At 47.8% G+C, this 23170-nt stretch overlaps 1 protein-coding gene across 2 annotated transcripts in view; it reads right to left on the bottom strand.

The window, feature by feature from the left end:
- LOC138265247 (fibrillin-2-like) overlaps positions 1-23170 on the bottom strand; it is a 514969-nt gene that overhangs the window by 482714 nt on the left and 9085 nt on the right. For both annotated transcript variants that reach the window (XM_069212836.1, XM_069212838.1), the window contains exons 4-5: positions 15379-15504; positions 12641-12766 (exon numbers count right to left, since the gene is read on the bottom strand). In XM_069212836.1, coding sequence (XP_069068937.1) covers positions 12641-12766; positions 15379-15504 — 252 coding nt within the window. The remainder of the gene's footprint in view (positions 1-12640; positions 12767-15378; positions 15505-23170) is intronic.

Below are 23170 nucleotides of genomic sequence, written 5' to 3'. Positions count from 1 at the left end.
TGGGAGGATACGCCCCAACCTGCACTGTGTCCAGAACAGCTCCGATGCAATGGAGAATCTGAGACAGAGTCAGGTGTGACTTCGGCATGTTTATAGTGAACCCCAGTGAATGCAGAAGTTTCGCTGTAGTCTGGAGGTGGGAGACAACAGTCTGGGCCGAGCCTGCCTTCAACAGCCAGTTGTCGAGGTATAGGAAGACTGAAATCCCTAACCTGCACAGATGAGCTGCAACCACTGCCATCACCTTGGTGAACACCTGAGGGGCACTGGTGAGCCCAAAGGGGAACACAGTAAACTGAAAATGCTTGTGGTCTACCTTGAACTGCAGATAACAACTGTGGGCAGGAAAGATGGGAATGTGGAAATATGCATCTTGCAAGTCCAACGCTACCAGCCAGTCTGTTTGGTCTAGGACCGACATGACCTGAGCCAAAGTGAGAATCTTGAATTTCTCCTTCTTGCGGAACAGATTTGTGGTCCATAGGTCTAGAATACGGTGAAGGCCCTTGTTCTTTTTGGGTATCAGAAAGTAGCGGGAATAGCAACCACTGCCTACTTCTGATAATGTAACCCTTTCTATGGCACTCTTGGCCAAGAGAGCTGTAACTTCCTCTTGGATCAAAGTCATGTGATTGTCCGCCAGATGTTCGTGTGTCAGCAGTACTGGGGGAAGAAAGGACTGGGAAAGCAGGTCGTAGCCCTTCTGAATGATCTGCAAGACCCATGCATCCAATGTAACAGACTGCCAGTGAAGAAGATGATGTTGAATTCTTCCTCTAAATGGACATCCATGGTCCTGCAGAATCAAATAGGAGGGCTTCGAGGTTGCACCTGCAGCGGTTTGGGTGACGGATGACTTCTGGCTTCAGAGACCCTCAAGGTCTATATGCACTGCACCAACGTCCTCACATAGCTTGCGCAGGATGGTGGGTGGCATAAGGGTGGTATGGTAGTACGGCCATTCCATAGCTAAAAAAGGGGTTAAAGGCTGACTGGGGATGGGGGAAGGGGTCACTGAGAGGCCCAAGGACTTGGCCATAGCCCAAGAGTCATTAAAGTGCTCCACCTCTGAGTCTGCCTGCTCGCCAAACAAGTGAGTTCGATCAAAGGGCATGTCCATAAGGTTTGCCTAGACATCCCCCAAAAAGTCAGATGTTCTCAGTCAGTTGCGGCACTATAAGGCCACCGTCAATGAAATCGCTCCTCCCAATAAATCTGTCATGTCCAGACCACACCCAATGGTGAACTTTGCCAAATCTCTCCCGTCTTCCACTGCCTGGGAGAAGGTGGCCCAGACCTCCTCCGGGACCTGTGGCAGCACTTGCGCAACCATATCCCATGAGGTGCACGAGAAATGGCCCAATAAGCATGAGGTGTTCACAGACCTCTATGCCAGGCTGGTGGAAGAAAACATCTTCCCAAATTGGTCAAACCTTTTGGATTTCCTGTCAGGAAGAGTGGAAGGGAACACGCCATGGAAGTTGAGGCTTAGACTACCAAGCTCTCAGGGGTAGGATGTTGGCTGAGGAAACTAGGATCACGCATTACAGGGTGATGGAGGTGGGCAATTTTCCTGTTTACAGGAGCCCCTGTGCTGGGCTTGGACCAAGTTTCCAGCGGAACATCAGTAAATGCCTCATTAAAGGGCAGAATGGGTTCAGAAGAGAAAGCCCAGGCTGAAGCACTTCTAACAAGAGGGTAGTCTTGACAGCCACTGAAGGCAGTTTGAAGTCAAGGACCTCCACTGCTTTATATACCACCATTGCATAGGAAGCTCTGTCCTCCATAGTCACAGTAGAAGGATAGAGCATGCCAGAATGCGGAGTTGTGGCCAGTCCACTGGCCTCTCCTAGTTCCTCATACCAGTCCAAATATTGCTCTAACTGGATTTCTAAAGGGTTCAGTGACAACTCCCATTCTCCTCCAAAGTCTGGCTATTGAAAATAATGCTCAGGCTATGATCTGGCACTCATGGGCACCGTTGGTGCCGTAATCAACGTCTTACCGTGCCCATCTGGCTCTGGATCGTTGGAAATCAGAATACGGGTGGCTCCACCGGTGGGCGCCAGTGGTGCCAGGAGCATCGGCTTCAGGATCTGGGCCGGAGAAGGTCACGTTGGTATGACCGGCACTGATCTGGATCCAGCATCAAATCCATGAGACCCCATTGGAGCTGAGGCTGAAGCTGCAGACGCAGAACCTGATGTGGTCTCCTGCGACCCCATCGTGCCCAAGGGCACTCCAGAGGGGTTGGCCTGCTTGAATATGCAGCACATGGCCTAGTAGATGTCTTTTATCTGAGCTGAGATTGCTCGAGCTCCCGGAAATGGAGGGAGGCATGAAGTTGAACCTTGCAGCGGCTTTGCACACCCATGCCTGCAATGCCGATGTTCCTCGCTCTTTGTGTCGGTCAAAGATGAGGTGAAGTTGAAATCTGCTTGGACTTCTTTTTGTGTCTCTTGCCTGATTGTCAGAGGACCTAGAGTGGGAGGAAGAGGACTTGGGGTTCCTGTGACCATGACCTGCTAGGAGTCGCGTTTGATGGGGTTGACTGCTGGGCCACAAGCAGCTTTAGGGACCTATCCCTAAAAGCCTTTGGCAAAATGGCCCAGCAGTCCGAGCAACACTTTCAATCATGGTTGCACTCAAGACACCATAAGCAGACAAGGTGAGGGTCCATAACTGACATGGCGCAGTGACAGGCAAGACACAGTTTGAATCCTAACTTTCTGCATGACACACTTTCAAAAATATTTGACAAAATGCTGAAGAAAGCCTGTCAAAAAATGACAGAGTGGGAGTTTTCTCCAGATCATCGCTAACTGACATGGAAAAAAAAGAACTGACCTCCGCGCACCTGGGTGGCACCTATGTAGGTGACTGCGAAGTCACATATGACACCAACGATGCCACGCGGACCGAACAAAGCCACCCTATTGCACGTGTAGGCATATTGCTCAAGCAAAAGTTTCCCTATTTAGTCTAACGCCTGGGGAAATTCAAAGGTAAGGAATCTGCAGCTAGAAGTCTGTATCAGATTACGCTATGTTATACACCAATTAAGCTATTTAAGTGAAAGTTCTGGGCTGACTCAAAATTACCTCAATGTGGATGACCTACCCAGGTTTGTTAAATGTATACAATAAAGAGAATTTAGGTGTGTGGTCTTGAAATCAATATCTGGGTTAGTACAACATAATTTAGCTAATTTAGCATTGAGTTCTCTGCATATTATGCTGGGCATTGATGAAAAATTCCACAAAATGAGCTTGTTTTCACAATACTATATCTGTTGCTAAACTGTGCATCTCCCAAAACAGGATTCACCCCTATCACACGAAGTATCGATAATGGTGTTTTGGGAGGCTGCTGACCTATTGTGGTCCAGAGCTGCAGGGAGGGACGGAGGAGCTCTCCTAGTTCACAGGGCCCATTGGTATGGCCTTGTATCATGTGGGGTTGTTCAATTAAAGCCTTGAGTGGGGTTTTGGCCTCTGACATTACACTACACCAGTGTCTTATGTGTGATTCTGCTGTGCCCTACAGCCTAGGGCACTAACAAAACAATGCCAATGAGGAGGGTACCGCCCTTATTCCCCATACTCATGTAGTGCGAGTACACCTGCCCAACGGTGCCCCAAGTGACAGCAGTGCCAAGGCTGCTCTTCTAAAGAAAAGGTACCTAGACCAAGGAGCGGTCTTCCAAGCAGGCCGACTCACTCTCATCCTTTGCAGCGGAGTGGCTGCCCACTGCCCTGTTGGAGATGCTATAGGAAAGTACCCTCTTTTTGCCATGGTTACCCCCATTTTCTGCCTGATGTCAGTGTGCTTGACTGTGTTCACTGGGGTCCTGCTAACCAGGACCCTAGTGATTATGCTCTCTCTCCTCTAAAGTTTCTCACTGCATACTGGTAACCCAGTATTTCACCCACAATTGGCATACTGGTGCCCCCTTGTCGGTCCCTAGTATATGGTACCTAGGTACCCAGGGCATTAGGGTTCCAGGGGATCCCTATGGGCTGCAGCATTTATTTTGCCACCCATAGGGAGCCCATGCAAAGGCTTCTACAGGACTGCCATTACAGCCTGTGTGAAATGGTGCCTGCACCCTTTCACTGCCGTTTACACTGCACCAGGTCACTTATAAGTCACCCTATAGCAGGCCCTCCAGCCCTGAGGGCAGGGTTCAGAGTACCTGTGTGTGAGGGTACCCCTGCACTAGCAGAGGTGCCCCCACGACCTCCAGGACCATTTTCCAAGACTTTGTGAGTGCGGGGACGCCATTTTACGTGTGTACTGGACATAGGTCACTACCTATGTCCAGCTACATAATGGTAACTCTGAACATAGGCATGTTTGGTATTAAACATGTTGGAATCATACCCCAATGCTTTTGCAAGCATTGGTTGTATGATTCCATGCACTCTTGGGGATCCTTAGAGGACCCCCGGTATTGCCATTCCAGCCTTCTGAGGTTTGCCAGGCAGCCCTAGCTTCTGCCACCGTTCAGACAGGTTTCTGCCCTACTGTTGTTTGAGCACTCAAGCCCAGGAAGGCAGAACAAAGGATTTCCTGTGGGAGAGGGGTGTTACACCCTCTCCCCTTGGAAATAGGTGTTACAGGCTTAGGAGGGGTAGCCTCTCCAAGCCTCGGGGAATGCCTTAAAGGTTACTGATGGTGCCCTCGTTACTGATGGTGCCCTCCTTGCATAATCCAGTCTACTCAGGTTCAGGGAACCCCAGTCCCTGCTCTGGCGCAAAACTGGACAAAGAAAAGGGGAGTGACCCCTCTCCTGTCCATCACCACCCCGGGAACTCTACAAACTGCAACAAAGAAGCAAAGGCGATTTCTGCAACACTGTATCTTCAGCTCGTGCCAGCAACTGCAACTGTTTCCCGGTCCTGCAGCCTCAGAGGACAGTCTGTCTTCAGCCTGCACTAGAAGAACAATGGAATCTCCCTTGGAGTGAAGGAGCCATTCCCCTGCTTCAGCAGGCACCTCTCTGCAATGACGACCTGTTCTGTGGGACCCCTCTCCTGACGAGCTGCGTGGATCCTGCATCAGGGGTGGTGGACTGAAGTGGTCCTGATGTCCAACTGTCCAAGTTTGGTGGAGGTAGGAGCTTGCCTTCCCACGCAAGATAGTACCCCTGTGCACCATGTGTTTTGCATTTACCAAGGCTTGTTGGCCTACTTCCACGAAGCTCTTCCTGCATCGTGCAGCTCCAGTCCACAGCACTCCTTCTTGCGACACACAGCTTCCTGCGTGGTTCTCCAGCAGCATGGGACCCTTTGTTGTAGTGCTGCGTGGGCCTCCTTTTGCACCTTCATGTCCCTGTGCTGTGGGACTCCTGTGCATGCTGCCTGGTCTTCTGAGGGCTCTGAGTTGCTGAGACCCCCCTCTGACTTCCGTTCCTGGGTAGAGTCCACCAGGTCCCTCCTAGTCCCCGGCAGCGCCATTTTCAGCTAACTGTGAGCTTTGCATGTGCCAAGGCTTGTTGGTGGAATCCAGCGACGCAAACCAGGCTGCAATCTTCCATCCGGCATGGGACATCATCTGCACCAACCAGGAACCTGCATCCATCTTCTTGGGTGGCGTACTGACTGTTTTTCTTCACCGGTGGGTCTTCTTTTGCACCTTCATCCAGGTTGGCAGGGGCTCCTGTTCTCCCTGGACTCTTCAGTGCTTCTTGGACTTGGTCCTCCTAATCCACAGGTCCTCAAGTCCAGGAATCCATCATTGGTATCTTGCAGTCTCTTCTGGTTCTTGCACAATCTTCTTTCTTGTGTTCTTGTGTGTTCTAGAAAAGTTACTGTGATGTACTCCTGATTTCCTGGGTTCTGGGGTGGATTCTATTACTTACCTTTGGTGTTTTCTAATACTCCCAGTGCCCCTCGACACACTCTACTCACTACACTTGCCTAGGTGTGAAACCGTCATTCGGATTCCACTTTCTTAGTATATGGTTTGTGTTCCCCCAGGTCCATTTCTAACTATTGTGATTTTCACTATTTGCACTGTTTTCTAGTTGTTTTTACAGCTATTTCTGCATACTAGTGTATCTAATTTGTGTACTACATACCTCCTAAGGGAGAATAGTCTCTATGGTATTTTTGCCCTTTGTGTCACCAAATAAAGTACCTTTATTTTTGTGACACAGAGTATTTTCTTTCATGTGTGTAAGTGCTGTGTGACTACAGTGATATTGCATGAGCTTTTTATGTCTCCTAGATAAGCCATGGCTGCTCAGCTACAGGTACCTCTAGAGAGCCTGGCTTCTAGATACTGCCTACATTTTGCTAATAAGGGATAACTGGACCTGGTATAAGGTGTAAGTACCTTAGGTACCCACTACAAACCAGGCCAGCCTCCTACAGATGCCTCATGCAAGAGGCCTCCAGCTTGCCAAGGTAAGAGTCTGACACTGCTGGCACTGCCAGCTGGCATACCACATAGCACAATCTGCTGCTCCAGCAGTCACCCCAACCACCAACCACATGACTGTACATCACACAGGTCCTCTTGGGATTGGACGCGGCTTCAATCCTCAGGATTGCCGTTCAAGAGGGCTTCCACATGCTGCCCCAAGTGGAGGACTATTTGTCCTGACTACCACTGCCAGCGGGCTGCTAGTACTCTTGTACTGACCATGCATCAACACCCTCAGTAGCTCCTGCCCACACTTTGTCAGCACCCACCGGAGGACAGCATAAGTGGCACTACGCAGCACCTCCCAATAACTGAAGCCTGCGGGCTTACAGCCATATGACAGCTACCAGCTCCCCTCCTCACGTTATGGTGTCCGTACCACTCATTGAACATTTTCAACCAAGGGGGGCACCCCCCCAACACAATTTGCTTGGTGGAAACTTTGGGTGACACACTTGGAGACTTACTTTACTGCAACATAGGCAAGGACAGGTAACGCTCACTGCTTCTCCATTTAGCCGGTGAGGAAGTATATAATCTGTCACCAAAGCTGGATCACTCCACACCTACAACACCCTTAAAGTTTATCCCACTGCCATTTATGAGCCCCTCGCAAACTAGAGCTTCCTCTTTTAACAAGCACACCATGCCCAGAGGAATCCGTAAACGCTGTCTACACATGTCTGTGATGGCTATCCAGCATGTGCATGCTACCGGATACTGATGATGAAATGAGGGTTGAATAATACAAGGGGTGTGTGTCCTCCAAATTTGAGATCTTCCAAATCCTATGGCACTCTAAGCAGAACATCCTGACCCTAAGGCAATCAAACGAACTCTCAAAGGTAGCGAGCATCTTACTTGTAGAACGTCCTGCAACAAGACTGAACTTGTGTTCAAAGGACCCCAGACCACCAGCAAGGATGACAGGAAAGCACCTACTACTCACGGCCCTTGCAGATGGTGTGGAGAACAGAGCCCTCACATAGGTAGTGCCCTGCACGAGGCAAGAAGAGCTCTGCATGCAGCAAATCAAATAATTTTCACAAAAGTAGGCTGATCCCCCAATCTGGAAAAAAACCATGAAAAAAAGTGAACACAGTGGATACACATCGGATAACCCAGGAAGAAAGTAACATGGATAATGATGAATAGATGGAAGTCATTTATGTCTTCCACACCATGAAACAGAACAAACAGAGAACATCATCTCCCTCCAAGTGCCAAGTTCGAATTATAGCACAGCCAAAGATGGCCCTCGTAGACCCCAGAGGTTCCATCAACCTTATGCCACACAATCTTTACTGCTCCCTGCCAGGCCTGCCAAAGCTGAAAGCCACACAAGCCTGAGTCTATGCCTTCAGCAATCAAACCTCCCACTGGCAGGAACATTCATGGCAGACATTCACCATCAGATACCAAGTGGCGAAAGCTCAAATCTAGGTAACAACAAGAGGCTCATGTTTCGTCCTGAGTTGCCAGAAAAGCTACAAATAATCCGATAACACTTAACATCCACACAAAGGGAGTGGAGGAGCTTGTAAGCAAGTTCAGGTAACTCTTCCGAGGCAACGGATGCTTAAACGTACAGATGGTGTGCTCCATAATGTCCACTCTATCACGCATGTTGTTCTGTGCTACAGGACAGTTGCCTTTCACCTTCGCCCCAAGGTGGAACAAGAGCTGAGGAACTTAGAAAAGTGTGATATCATCAAAAAGGTCAAAGGATACACTCCCATGGTTGTCTCCAATAGCAGAAGCAAAGAATCCTATGCAGCCAGGGGAAGACTGGATCTGTGTCAATATGTGCCTTCCAAACCTAGCCATTAAAGGGAAATGTCATCTCATCCCTACGTTGGATGACATAGTAAATTAACTAGCAGGAACTTGATGGTTTCAGGGTACCACTAGCTCCTACTTGACACAGCTTCCAGACAGATCAAAAATTTTCTATGCATGCGGGGCTTGGATGTTACACAGGCTTAACTTTGGCATCTACAGCGCTGACAAAATCTTTCAGAACATCATCAAGAAAGTCTTGTCAGGGCTTCCCGGCATCCTAAATTTTAGTCACTTTAATCCTGGTACACTTGTCAAACCTGAAGGAACCCCCTCAGCTGTCTTAGGGGAGTTAACAGGCTACACCAGAGTGCTCTAATCCTCCAGAGAGAAAAGTGTGAGTTCCTCAAGCAAAATATTAGCTTTTTGGGGCATGGTTTCTTGGCACAAGGAGTTGCCCCAACCCTGCCAAGGTGAAGGACATCCTTTGGCCCCAGCCTAAACGACCACCTAAGAAGTCTGAAGTTTTCTACAGATGATCACCTAATGTCGAAGGTTTATAAAGAACTTAACCACCCTCACAACCCCACTTGTAACCTTGCAAAAACATCCATTCAATGGACCTGGGCCTCTGAGCAAGGACGGGTCTTCCAAGAGACATTGGTGGTCATTCTGACCCTGGCGGTCTTTGACCGCCAGGGCGGAGGACCGCGGGAGCACCGCCGACAGGCCGGCGGTGCTCCAATGGGGATTCCGACCGCGGCGGTAAAGCCGCGGTCGGACCGGCACCACTGGCGGGGTCCCGCCAGTGTACCGCCGCCCCATTGAATCCTCCGCGGCGGCGCAGCTTGCTGCACCGCCGCGGGGATTCCGACCCCCCCTACCGCCATCCAGATCCCGGCGGTCGGACCGCCGGGATCCGGATGGCGGTAGGGGGGGTCGTGGGGCCCCTGGGGGCCCCTGCAGTGCCCATGCCACTGGCATGGGCATTGCAGGGGCCCCCGTAAGAGGGCCCCTACATGTATTTCACTGTCTGCTGTGCAGACAGTGAAATACGCGACGGGTGCAACTGCACCCGTCGCACAGCTTCCACTCCGCCGGCTCGATTCCGAGCCGGCTTCATCGTGGAAGCCTCTTTCCCGCTGGGCTGGCTGGCGGTCTGAAGGCGACCGCCCGCCAGCCCAGCGGGAAAGTCAGAATTACCGCCGCGGTCTTTCGACCGCGGAACGGTAACCTGACGGCGGGACTTTGGCGGGCGGCCTCCGCCGCCCGCCAAGGTCAGAATGAGGGCCATTGTCCAAAGAAACTATGCTGGACTATTTTAACCCAAAAAAGGGGGCAGAACTCTCAGTAGATGCATGCCCCTTTGGTCTCTGATCCGTGCTGTTACAAAAATAAACTTGTGGAGAGTGAGATCCTGTCTCATTTGCCAGCCGTGCACTAACACCCACGGAACAGAGGTATTCCCACATCGAGAAAAAGGTCATTGCAGTCCATTCTGTGGTGCTGTCAACATTTTCACATATATTTATACAGCCACCTGTTTACTTTGTGTACAGACCACAAGCCTTTTATCCCGCTTGAAAACCACATCTATAAATTGCAAAGAGGATCCTGCAACTCCAAGAGTATTAATTCCCATAGAGTAGAAACTGGGATCCCAAAATCTTGCAGACTGTCTCTCAAGACATGCCAGGTCGGCAACCAGAGAAGAAGAAGAAACAGCACACGCATCTGAAGAAAATGTGCATATAGTGGTGGAATGAGCCTAGTCACTTCCTATGTCTCTAGATGACATTGTTCATGCAACAAAGGAGGACGACTGCCTGCAATTGGCTATATCAGCAGTAAGAACCAGTGACTGTAAGGTCCTAATGATGAATGCAGCACAGCAAACAGAAGACGCCTAGTGACGCTGCAAGCTCTGAGCCAAGTGCGGCATGAACTTTCGGTCACAGAAGAAGGATGGCTTCTGAGAGGGGCTAGATTGGGGATGCCCCACAGCTTGAGACAACAGGCTAGGCAACTAGCCCACATCAAGGTATGGTCAAGATTAGAAGCCAGCTGAGAAGCAAAGTGTGGTTCTCAGAGTTATATGAACTGGTGGAAGAAACAATAAGGTGTTCCACGCCGTGTCAAATGACTGGGTGCACGGAACCAGCAGCTCCCATTGCCACAGAGCACATGCTGTTGCTCCTAGCCAGCACCATCTTCTGGACCGGTGGCACCAGTTCATAGTGATACCCAAACTGGAAAAGATCCCACAGACTCTTTGGTGAGTTGCACACTGACAATGTGCCTGAATTCAGTGGCCAGGAGTGGCCAAACTACATGCTGTCAAGGTGCTTCACACATAGCCACATAACCCCTAGGTGACCCCAATCCAACGGGGAAGTAGAATGGTTAATTTGGATGGTCATCAAGATTATCTGTTTGGCGGAAGCAACAGGTGAGAATGTTGAAAGAGTCATCTAAACTTTTCTGAGGGGTTATCGAATGACTCCCAACGTCACTACAGGGATTGCACCCAGCTGACTCTGCCCCGGTCAGACTGTGACCAACACCATACTGCACACTCCTTTCTGGGCCCATAACCCAACAACCTCTCAAACTCCAGGAGGCTACATCAGAACTAGGCTACCAGCTGACACTACCAGGAGAAACCATGGCCAATCTGGGTGGAAGATCCTGTACTGGTGAAAGATCGACACCGAGGGAAAAGTAGGGGGTCCAATTTGAACCCAACCTGTGGGTTGTGACTCTTGTACGAGGCACCAAGTTCACTGCACACAGGGGAACTAAAGTAGGCATGCAGAGTGTCTGCTGTTCAAAAAGTTCAGGGAGTCCGCAGAAGCCAATGAAGGGGCATCTAACTCCACCGAAGTCCTGGAAGACACAGCCAAGAAATTTCAACAAGCCCTGACATTACTTTGCCCAAGCCAATTCCATCTTTCTACACCAGTCACTCCAAGACTCCTGAGGCTTGGACAACTACCGACCAAGGCCATCAACTTGGCAGTGAGGTTTTTCCCACAGGGCATTTAGACCAAGGAGAGAGTCCAGCCAATACCAACCGCATTCCTAACCTCACTCCCTTGCAATGGTTCAGAGACTGAGGGCTTGATTTAGAATTTGGCAGATTATGTTTATTTCATCACAAACGTGACAGATATCCTGTGTGCCATGTTACAATTCCATTATATCCTATGGAAATTGTAATACAGTGGACAGCATATTCCGTCACATGTGTGCCTTGTAACCCTTCCGCCAAACTCTAAATCAGGCCCTTTGTTCTAGCCTAGCAAGAAATGGTAGACCTGCAGCTCGGAGTTCTTCCACACAGTCGACCCTGCCATGGACTGCATGCCTAGTGATCATACTCAGGCCAGGACTTTTTGAATCATAGGCATAAAGGAGTTGATGAGTAATGTTTTGCTTAAACTTTATTTTGTTAATGTTTCTCCTCCATGGTCAGAGAAGGATGTAGTGTTGGGAGTCTGCCGAACCACTGTGGTCCTGAGGTGCAGGGAGGGATGGCGGGAACCACCTAGCTCACAGGGCCCATTGGTGTGGCCCGCACCATTTGGGGTTGTGCAGTGAATGCCATGAGACCTGGGCGTAAAAAGGGCCTGCATCCCCCACGATGCTTAGTGGGGGGGCGAGCTCCAGGGGACCGCCTCAGCACAGCATGTAGCCTGAATGAGTCTGGAGGGCGGCCCCTCCATGTTCTGTGCGGGGGTGCTCCAGTTTCGCTAAGCCACTGCATGATGCAGGGTTTTGGCCTCAAACAGGCTGATTGGGGACCGTTCATCACAATCACTGATTCTTAACTTTAACTCTCATGAACTATGCTAATTGATTCATGTCTTCGATATTTCTTATTGATGTCTCTGTTTATGACTGACTAGCACTGCCTGAGCTTCCTTAATCTTATGTTTTATTTCTTTTTTGTGCTTGTTTGCAACTACATGAAATATGTGCATTGTGCAATCACAAATTCGTGTTTGTTATTCTACCACCTCTTGCACAAAAATTCATTAAAAAAAAATTCACTTTGATGGTTAGTGAAAAGTCTTAATTCTTAAAGATGTGCACATACGTCCTATCCAGTTTTGGTCTCCTCAGTGAGGGGAGAGATAAACCACTTTGAATGAGCAGTTATAGTTGTGGCCAGTGAAAAAAGCTATAAGTAACCATGTAATGGATGTATGCGAAGCTACATAGCGCCAACCTACCTACAAAGTACCTTAGAAAAAGCACTATGATATACATAGGAAAAGACACGCCCGTCATAATACCTTAGAGACCCCTGAAACATATTTTCAGGTTATGCCAAATCAAAGCAGAGCAAAACATGTTGATGTACATGTTGAGTAAAATCCACTTGCAGCTTAAAAAAACAAAATGAGATAACTTGATGTCTGCTCCTTACTGAGGCAGGTGCGGTTGTTGACAGCATCCAGCTGGTAGCCGTCGGTGCAGCCACACTGGAAGGCGCCAATGGTGTTTCTGCAGGCCTGGTCACAGAGCTGCGAGTCCAGCTGGCATTCGTTTTTATCTGTGGAATAAAAACAGACCTTTTTGGCAAAGGGGTAGGCACAAAGCTCCTCGACCTGACAGAACAGTGCCCTCTGCTATCAACTTCTTTGATGGGGTGCTGTGTACCCCCCCACCCCAACCCCAATCGATCCCCCCCCTTCAGCAACATGACGTCTACACACCTGAGTGCCCTACATTTCTGCTGTGTCTCCCGCCTCCCGAACAGGGCACATGGGCTGCTGGACTGGTGGCAAAACAGAGTAGAGTGTACCCACAGCCATACAGGGGCACATCCATGTAGTACTCCTTTCTTCTGTCTCAAACCGCTGGATGCCGACCTTACCTGGCGGGATGTAGTCATTCTTTTCCATAACTTGGATTGCCTATTCTATAATGAAGAAACCAGCTTTTTTTGTTACTTCCAGAATTTTGATCACAGCTGCTCCAATCCAAAGGTGATGAGACATGTTTGACTCTCAACATAAAACTTCAGTTCTGCCAGTTACCGGTGATCAAAGCCTTACCCCTTTAAGACATGTAGGTCAAAGCCTTCTTACTCCTTTAAGGCATGATCACTTTGTAAAGTAACCAAATAGAATTCTCCGCTGGTCATATGGACTTTGATTGTTGACTTGAGGTATAAGAAGGATCTACAAGCTCCTCTTTTCCATCAAGCCTATTATGAAGAACTATAACGAAGATCCAATAGATCCCATGGGACCCACAGATGCACCAGAGGGGACTGATGCATGCTTAACGTTTTTGTCACAATGTTCAAAAGGAAAGCAGGATCAGCTCCCAGCAGCAGGAAGTTCGGGTAGGCCTGAGGTGACACCAGGTAAAGCTGATGCACAGGAAACGACACCGATGTGGGCACTAGCGTTGATGTTGCCTCCAGTGACACTGATCAGGAGGAGTGATCCTCACTAAACGTGGCTCCAAGGATGACTGCATAGGCAGCAGAGACTTACCAATTGATAGTGAATGGCATCTTGGGGAAGAATCGCCATACTTCCTCTTCATGTTTTCACCTCCTCTGCGAGGATCTTGACGAAGAGGATGATCTGGATGGAGATTCTGTTCTTGACCATGACCTACATCAAGCCCAACGTTCATTGCATGCTCAGGCCCTGAAAAGTTTGACCTAGTGTTCCTTAATGACCTTGGGGTTCATGCTGTGACACAACTTGCAGGATTACTACTCTTGCCTCGAGCCTAGGCACCGCAAGTAAATGTGATGGGATGCTTGTGCCAAGCACAGGTTAATGAGTGTTTTTTAATGAAATGGTTATGATTATGTCCATGAGAAATTTTCTAGAAAAGAGTAGCTTAGGATGGGTTGGGTTGGCAAGGAGTTTGGTGGGAATGACAGCTGCTTTTTGAGCACCGGTGGTAGGCATGGGTTAGTTGGTGACTAATACCCTCTTTAGGAGAGGACTGTGAGCCCTAGTGGGGCTGGTCTGTTACCACAGCTCCCTCATATTTTGAGTTAGGTGGTTTTGTTTCCACATACGTTCCATGATGCAACTCCTTGCTCTATATGAGGACCGGTCTTTGGCATATGTGTTCTAAACAGATACTTGATCTTCCTGATGTATTTAGACAGGTAGATCACACAAAATCTTTACCTTGAGCCAGAAGAATAATGTGCTCAAAATATTGTGCAGGTGATATGCATAAAGCGCTTGATTCACTGATTTAAATGTGTCAAGTCTTTAATAACCTAATCAGTAGTATGCTAATTCTGTGCATAATTAGACAAGGCCACAACTTTGCAGTAAAAAAGAAGACCTACAGTTGTAGAAATAGTTGTGATTTTTTCCAGAAACAGAAGAGTTTGTAAAAAGTCTGAAAGGAAAGCTGCTTTAAAAGGGGATATAATTACCACAATGCAGTACACTTCTAAAGGTTCATTAGATCTTAAACCTGTCACCAGCCTTCTTTACTTACAAATAAATAGCATTTGAACCTTTTATGTTGGCCAGCTAAAGCCATGCTGCAGTTCAGAAAGAAAAGTAAACAGTATGCGCCATTGCTAACCAGATTCACCCCATTGCTTGCCCGGACAAGTGCACTTATCATAGACATAAAGAACATACACTACATCTTTAGCTGGTGTATGAAGTAAACACTTCATACTCAGTGCTTAATTTATGCTTGTTGTTTCTGGTGCTGAGCACTGGCACTTATTTTTTAGGGCCGGCGCTTATTCTTCTGCCTCAAGCATTCGCTGTGAGCAAAAGACACATATGGGAATGACGGAGGAAGGAAAAAATGAAAAAGTGTCACGAAGGGAGAAAGTAGAAAGCTGTAGAGTGAGCTGAAGGGGCAAGGAGTGGCTGTTAATGGATTGAAGAGGCCAGAGATGGCTTCAGGATTATGCCGCCTCAGTATTCTATGTTCACACATTTAATTGCAGCAGCCATGTGTTTAAGAGGAGGGCTTTGGGCACCGGCACACTTTTATTAACAAATTAAGCACTGCTCATACTAAATATTAAAACGTTTTGTATAGCCCAGGGAACCCAGAAACTAACACATATATTTTACGAAACAAACAACATCTGTCTAGTTGACCACTCAGTATGAGATTACTGTGGAATAGGTAATAATTAAACATACACAAGCATACCTATGCATGTGCTCTCACTGGCATCAGCATCAAAGCCAGCATGGCAGACACATCTTGGCCGTCTGGAGATTGGAGTGATCACACAGATCCCATTTGTGCAGGGTAGTGTACAGGGTACAATGGGATCTAGAAGAGGGAGGAACAATTTTATAAAGGCTTATAGGTTGTAATTCATGTGCATATTCAGCACCCACTTCGAATATAGAAAACAGCAATCATTAGAAATACCTTATAATTGCAACACACAAGTCAATTAAGGATGAGGAGCAATGAAAGAAAAAAGGTGAGAGAGAATGGGAGAAAAAGTAAGTGAAACAGGAAAGGAAGAATACAAGAAGCTAAAAAATGGAAGCTACACAGATAATAGGTACCAAAAGCCTTTTGACATAAAGAATAAGAAAAATGTTTGAAAGCAACATCCAGAATGGAAAGAAAGTGCACCCTTAATTGAAGTAGGATTGCGCGTGCTTGATCTTTATGGGGCCATAGGCAGTGGCGGCTCCTAAACAACGTTTATCATCGTTTTGTTGTAAAAGGGATGGGGCTTTGGGGATGGCAGCCATGGAGAGGAGTGCACAGAGCACTCCCCTCAATGCGCATGTATGTTTGTCCGGCCGTCTCGGGCCGGCCACACACATACGCACGTGGCTCTCTCCAGCCAGCCACTGTGTTTACGGGTTGGGGAGAGCAGGCACAGGTTCCCAGCCTGCATGGGATCACCCTATCTGGGTGCTCCCAGCCAATCCTAATGCTGCTCTGAGCAGCGTCAGGATTGGCTGCAGGGCAGGCTGGCAGCCTGTGCCTCCTGTGAGGAAGTAGGAGCAGCAGCACGGAGCGGAGGTAATTTATTTTTAATTTATTTATTTTTAATTTAATTAATATTCCCCATCCCTAACCCGATCCTCCCCACCACGACACACCACCAACACGCTGCACCGCCCTCTGCAATCCCAGCGAGCCACAATTGGTCATAGATGGTAATGTCTGCAGTAGTAACAGGCTACTAAAATAACACACGTATAACCCTAATATTGTCACTTTTTTACAAACATAAATAGACAACTAACCACAAACTACCTTTGAATTACTACTCACATTGGTTATTAAAGGTTAATGAAAAGGAATCATTCAACAGACAACTTCACACCCACCTTGTACACAGGAACAGGCGAGGGGCTTTTAAAAGGGAACCCACAGGCCTCTATTACTCTACTTCATTTAAACGTACTGTACTTATACTACAAAATGACCACATACACAAACATGTACAACATTCACTTGGATAAGGTTAGGTGATAGAGTATAAATCTGAAAGCGCATTGGCAAGGCTCTCTCAGTCAGTGCCAAATAATTTCTTATTTGATAGAGACTTCTAGCTGCAGATTCCTTACCTTAGAATATCTTCAGACATCAGACTGGATCATGAAGAATTTCAAGCAGTAGCCCTGCTTGCGGTTTGGCTCTGCATCATCCATCCCAGAGAACTTGGTGGTCTGAGCCTCCACATCCAGAATTAATCTTGGTGTGTTTCCCACCACTCCACTGGATTAGGTATCCAAGAGACTGGATAACTTTGGCACAAGAATGTTCTCTTCTGCCAGCCTAGCACGGCATGCCTATTGGTCATTATTCTTATATGATATGGGACTTAGATGCACATGTGCTGGCTGTGGTCTCGGAGGAGGCCGAGCCATACTTTCCCAGGCTATTGTTGATGGGGGAAATGCAGCTAAGTTCATCATAAGGTGTGGGTTCGACACAAATGACTCACTGGGCAGAACTATTTTATTGTTGGTGACTTTGCGGCACCATGCCTGGCTGAAAATTACTGGCTTTTCAGGGGATGTCCAGGCTACTCTCATGGACATGCACTTTGATGGCTCCTGACTTTTTGAAAAGAAGGCGGTTTCAGGGCTGGAGTGCTTTACGGACAGCAGAGCTATGGCCTGGTCCATGGGCTTATCTATTTTCCCTTGCCAACCCCAATCCGCCTTCTGCCATTTCATGGCCACAGAAGGGGTCTCTAGCTGCACCCTTTCCTCCCAGCCACCGCAGCCAACAGGCTTCTGAACCTTTTTGTGGCCAAGGGCATGGGCTATCATAGCATTGTTGGACAACCAGCGGTTGGGTCAGTCCACCACCCTACCACAAGCCTCTGTTTCCATGCCTCTTTAGTTTGACCACCATGGGTAACCAGTGGGGGCAAGATATGCCATTACCTGCCCTACTGGTGGTCAGTGACATCAAACCATTGGGTCCTATAGATTGTCCAAAGTGGCTACTTCTTAACCTTTGTGACTACCCCACAACCCATTCCACCGGCATACGATTGACTGATTGAGGACCATCTCTCTTTGCTCCATCAAGAACTGCAGGCTCTCTTGGCCAAGGGTGCTATAGAGAGGATGCCTGCATCAGAAGTAGGTTGTGGTTTTTATGCACGCTTCTTTCTAGTGCCAAAGACAGACAGAGGATTTTTTCCTACTCTAGACCTGAGCTTTCTCAACCTCTTCTTGAAAAAGGAGAAGTTCAAAATGCTCATCCTTTCCCAAGTTCTGTCTGCCCTGGACCCAGGAGACTGGATGGTAGTGTTGGGCTTGGAGGATGCATATTCCTCACATGCCCATCCTACCTGCCCACATACTTTACCTGAGGTTCACAGTGCACCAGGATCACTTTGTTTGCCTTTGGCCTTACGAGCATCCCTCAGGAGTTCATGAAAGAGATGGCGGTGGCTGCCGCTCATTGGTGGGGGTCAGGGGTTCCAACCTTTCCGTAACTTGAAGATTGGCCTTTGATGGCGCGCTCACCCCAGGCAGTCATCTGCGACCTTCAGACAATGGCAAACCTCTTGCACTCAATGGGGTTCACCATCAATGTGCCAAAGTAGCACCTGACTCCCTCTCAGATGCTCTCTTTTGTCAGAACCATTTATGACACAGTGCAGTTTCAGGCCTCTTCTTCTGAGTGGCAAATGCAGGATTTGTAGACTGCGATTCCAAAGTTTTAGCCTATATCCTGGATTTTCATGAGACTGACTCAGAGGCTGTTGGGCCTCATGGCCTCCTGCATCCTGCTTGTTACTAATGTTTTTGGCATATGCAGGCTCTGCAGTGAGACCTGAAGGCCCAGTGGGCACACCATCAAGGGATCTCTCAGACTAGGTCCAGATCTTGGAGTTAACTGCTAGAGGTCTGCATAGTAGCTAACAAACAATGATTTGGTCAGTTGGAGACCCCTCTCCCTTCCTCAACTAGATCTTACTGTAGTGACAGATGCATCACTCCTGTGCTGGGTCGGTCATCTGGCAGAGGTATCGATCAGGAAACTCCATACCACAGCACAGTCTGAGCCCCACATCAACCTGTTGGAGCTTCTAGTGATTTGCTTGGCGTTGAAAGCCTTTCTTCCTTCGATCAAGGTAAGACTGGTGTAGGTGTTCATGGACAACACCACCGCAATGAGGTACTGCAACAAGCAGGGCAGGGTGGCGTCGTGGACTGTCTGTCAAAAGGGCCTGCGTCTCTGGACATGGATGGAACATTAGGGCATTTCGCTGGTGGTTCAACACCTCGCAGGCTCTTTGAATGTCAGAGTGGAGGAACTCAACGGATCACAAATGGTGCCTCCTCCATCCATAGGTGGTGCACAGTCTCTTTCCGCAGTGGGGTGAACCTAGGTTAAATCTGTTTGCCACCACCAAGAAAGTACAGTGTCAGCAGTCTGGCCTGCATGAATTTCAAAGGTGACTCACTGGAAATGAAATGCTACTAGTGGGCCTGCATGCACTAATAGTGTCACCCACTTAGATAGCCCCTTAAAACATGTCCAGGGTCTGCCATTGCAGCCTGAATGCAGTTTTTAATGCTCTCTTTTGTCAGAACCATTTATGACACAGTGCAGTTTCAGGCCTCTTCTTCTGAGTGGCAAATGCAGGATTTGTAGACTGCGATTCCAAAGTTTTAGCCTATATCCTGGATTTTCATGAGACTGACTCAGAGGCTGTTGGGCCTCATGGCCTCCTGCATCCTGCTTGTTACTAATGTTTTTGGCATATGCAGGCTCTGCAGTGAGACCTGAAGGCCCAGTGGGCACACCATCAAGGGATCTCTCAGACTAGGTCCAGATCTTGGAGTTAACTGCTAGAGGTCTGCATAGTAGCTAACAAACAATGATTTGGTCAGTTGGAGACCCCTCTCCCTTCCTCAACTAGATCTTACTGTAGTGACAGATGCATCACTCCTGTGCTGGGTCGGTCATCTGGCAGAGGTATCGATCAGGAAACTCCATACCACAGCACAGTCTGAGCCCCACATCAACCTGTTGGAGCTTCTAGTGATTTGCTTGGCGTTGAAAGCCTTTCTTCCTTCGATCAAGGTAAGACTGGTGTAGGTGTTCATGGACAACACCACCGCAATGAGGTACTGCAACAAGCAGGGCAGGGTGGCGTCGTGGACTGTCTGTCAAAAGGGCCTGCGTCTCTGGACATGGATGGAACATTAGGGCATTTCGCTGGTGGTTCAACACCTCGCAGGCTCTTTGAATGTCAGAGTGGAGGAACTCAACGGATCACAAATGGTGCCTCCTCCATCCATAGGTGGTGCACGGTCTCTTTCCGCAGTGGGGTGAACCTAGGTTAAATCTGTTTGCCACCACCAAGAAAGTACAGTGTCAGCAGTCTGGCCTGCATGAATTTCAAAGGTGACTCACTGGAAATGAAATGCTACTAGTGGGCCTGCATGCACTAATAGTGTCACCCACTTAGATAGCCCCTTAAAACATGTCCAGGGTCTGCCATTGCAGCCTGAATGCAGTTTTAAACTGTCAATTTGACTTGGCCTGATAATTACCTTGCCAACTCATAAACCCCTCTTTTATTACATATATGTTATCCATAAGGTAGGCTCTAGTAGCCCATATGGCAGGGTGCACTGTAACTAAAAGTTAGGGCATGTACCTGTAAGTTTTAACATATCCTGATAGCGAAAAAACTTCTAAATTTCTCTTTCACTATTGTGAGGCCTACCTCTCCAAAAAGATAACATTGTGTTGCCTTTTTATATTTAATAAGTGCTAACTTGTGATTGGGAATTGGTAGACGTTTCATGTTTGGTGTCTGAGAAATTGCCATTTAAAACCTTCTTTAATACTAATGTTGGGTTGTAAATTACAATTTTGAAAATACCAGTTTAGAAAGTTGCCATTTTGCTGCCCTAGCTATTTGGTCCTTGCAGCCTGTTCCTGGGTCACATAACTGGGTGTAGTTGTCAGATGGACTTTGTTTATTCCTCCCAGACAGCCACCCAATAGAGGGATTAGGTGTGCCTGGATGGGCCATCGCTGGCAGGATGGGTTCAGAGCGTGGCACAGACCACTTACAACTAAATAGGCTGTGCACTGCCTTCACACAAAAGACCTGTCACTACTGCATTGTTCATGCAGCCATCTTGCAGCCAGGGCAGGGAAGGCAGGTACTCCAAGAACTTTAAAGGGAATTCTCTGGAAACATATACTTCACAGAAGGCACTAAGTATAAAAATAGGACTCCCTGACCCACTCTTTAGTTCATTTTCTGAACTCCAAGGGGACTGCCTGTTGCTGTGGTATGTGGTGTATTTCAGAAGACTGCTTAGCCCAACCTGGAAGGACTGCTCTGCTATGTGAAGCCTGCCAGGACAATTGGAGGCCTGCCCTGCGGCTTGAGCCTTGTCCCACTGCATTAACCCAAGACTACCAGAGTAACTCCAAGGGCTAGTTGGCTGGCCTCCTGATCAGATCCTCATGGACCCAAAAGGCTCCAACCATCTTGAACCGTCACCTGGACCCAGACTGAGTGTGTCCTAACACCCCAATGGTTGCCCCTCCAGTCCTGGACCCTTGGAGAGGTGTTATAGGTGCCCAGATAGCAAAAATCCAAGCCTTGGGGTTTAGAACATTTTGGGCTAAAAACTGCTCTGAGAACCGACAGAAGACTGGTATCAACCTGCTCGTCAATCCACCAGAAGTTTATCGTCATTTTGCCTGACTTCGCTGTGGCCCCCACTATATTCTGCACAGCAGCAAATCATGTTCAACGGTCCTTTGTCAGAAATTTGTCTGGCCTCCAGGAACTCTCATTGGCTACAGTCTCCTGCCTGGTCCAGCTGGAGATGTTTGACTTTCTTAAAAGTGACTAAGGGCCAGATGTAGCAAAGGGTTTTACCCATTCTGTGTCTATGGGGAAATGTGTTTGTACATATGGCCCTAAGTCCGAACATAGAAATCTGCACCACAACTTCATCCAGCGTTACCCCAGGACAACGCTCCTTCCTTGTACCTCACCTACAGCCTTCCCCCGCTGAACTTTACCTTCTCAAAACAATATTCTTGAAAGTTCTTCTAAGTCCGAAGGTAAGTGCTGTCCGGGCTTAATCCACCTTTTGACTCAGACACGCACTCCACCCTGGTTGGCCAGATATTTCAACTTTGACCTGGTCCTATGTGACTGTGATGTCCGTGATTGGGGCTTTGATTGTTTAGGTTCTAGTTTTACTGAAAACTCTAAAAAATCATAACTCTGGCTCTGCTGATTGAATGTTTGTCATTTTGACGTGAAATAATTTAATAAAATGTACTCTATTTTTCTGAATTGTTGTTGGATTTTTCTTATGTTGGATTTTCACTTTATTGCTGTGTGCTGCATACATATTTTGCATATTGCTTCTAAGTACAACCTGTTTGCTTTTTATGCCAAGCTATCCAGGGTTAAGCAGAGGTTAATTTAGGGTATTTTGGTGGTTCACCCTGACAGGGATTGATACCTTTGCTTAAACAGGGACCATCCCCAATTCAACCAACAACTCAATATTTCACAATAAACAAAAAAAGGAGGCCTGCAGTGGACGTTATGTGTGCTTGTACTTTCAGATGATGTTGTGGTGGTTTTCTGTTCCAGAGGGTAGGTCCACTCTAATCTGTCAATCTGAGTCCTAGGGACGTGCTTCCCAGGGGGCCTGTTCTCAAATTGGGGATGGGCGACCTGACGTAATCAGTGTACTTAAATGTAAGTGACCAGTTTCTCTACCTTAATAGAGGTGGTTTTTCTTTTTTGTTTGTGAAGAGATGATTTATTGATTGGTCCTGATGAAGCGTCAATGGATCCGGATGGACCGATAGACGCGAAATATGTTGACCCGCTCTTAAAGGCCCTATAAAAATTTGGAGTCCTTAGAGATTGTATTTAGTGAAAGTAACATGAGCATTACACTCTATATATGATTTTCAATTTTAGTTTTTAATCTTGGTCTTCTCTAGATGGCAAGTGAGGTTTAGGAGTGCAGTAGGCACCAGACTTGTCTTCAGTGCTGAGCAGAGGTGGCCAGTATTAGGGCAGTTGAGCTTGCTTACGCGGAGCGGTCTTTTTCTGCGTACCGGCCCAGGCATCTGGCGATATAGTGTGTGCTATAATAGCTGCTTCTCTTAGTGTTGACCCATTTTTTCCTTGTTATTATCCCTTGGTTCACCAATGACATTGAGTATAAGGACACTGTGTACACTTAAGAAAAGAAGGTATCAATATGATTGCAGGGAGGCTCCATTCAGGCAGTCTGATTCATCTAAGTGCCTGCAAAAAAAACTATTCCCCCTAGAAACAAGTTAGCACATGCAAATCGAATGAAGGGTGTGAATCAGATATTTTCTTTTGCTACAAAAAGAATGTGGTGCAAGATGACCCGGTATCTAAATTGGAGTCACTCCCAGATCCATCAGAGATGGGGTCAGATCACAATCTTGTGTTGTTACTCTCCCCATG

This window comes from Pleurodeles waltl, chromosome 11, assembly GCF_031143425.1.
Source record: "Pleurodeles waltl isolate 20211129_DDA chromosome 11, aPleWal1.hap1.20221129, whole genome shotgun sequence".
Classification (NCBI taxonomy): Eukaryota; Metazoa; Chordata; class Amphibia; order Caudata; family Salamandridae; genus Pleurodeles; species Pleurodeles waltl.
Note: the sequence above shows the minus strand (reverse complement) of the source record. Positions and strands in the feature narration are given on the sequence as shown.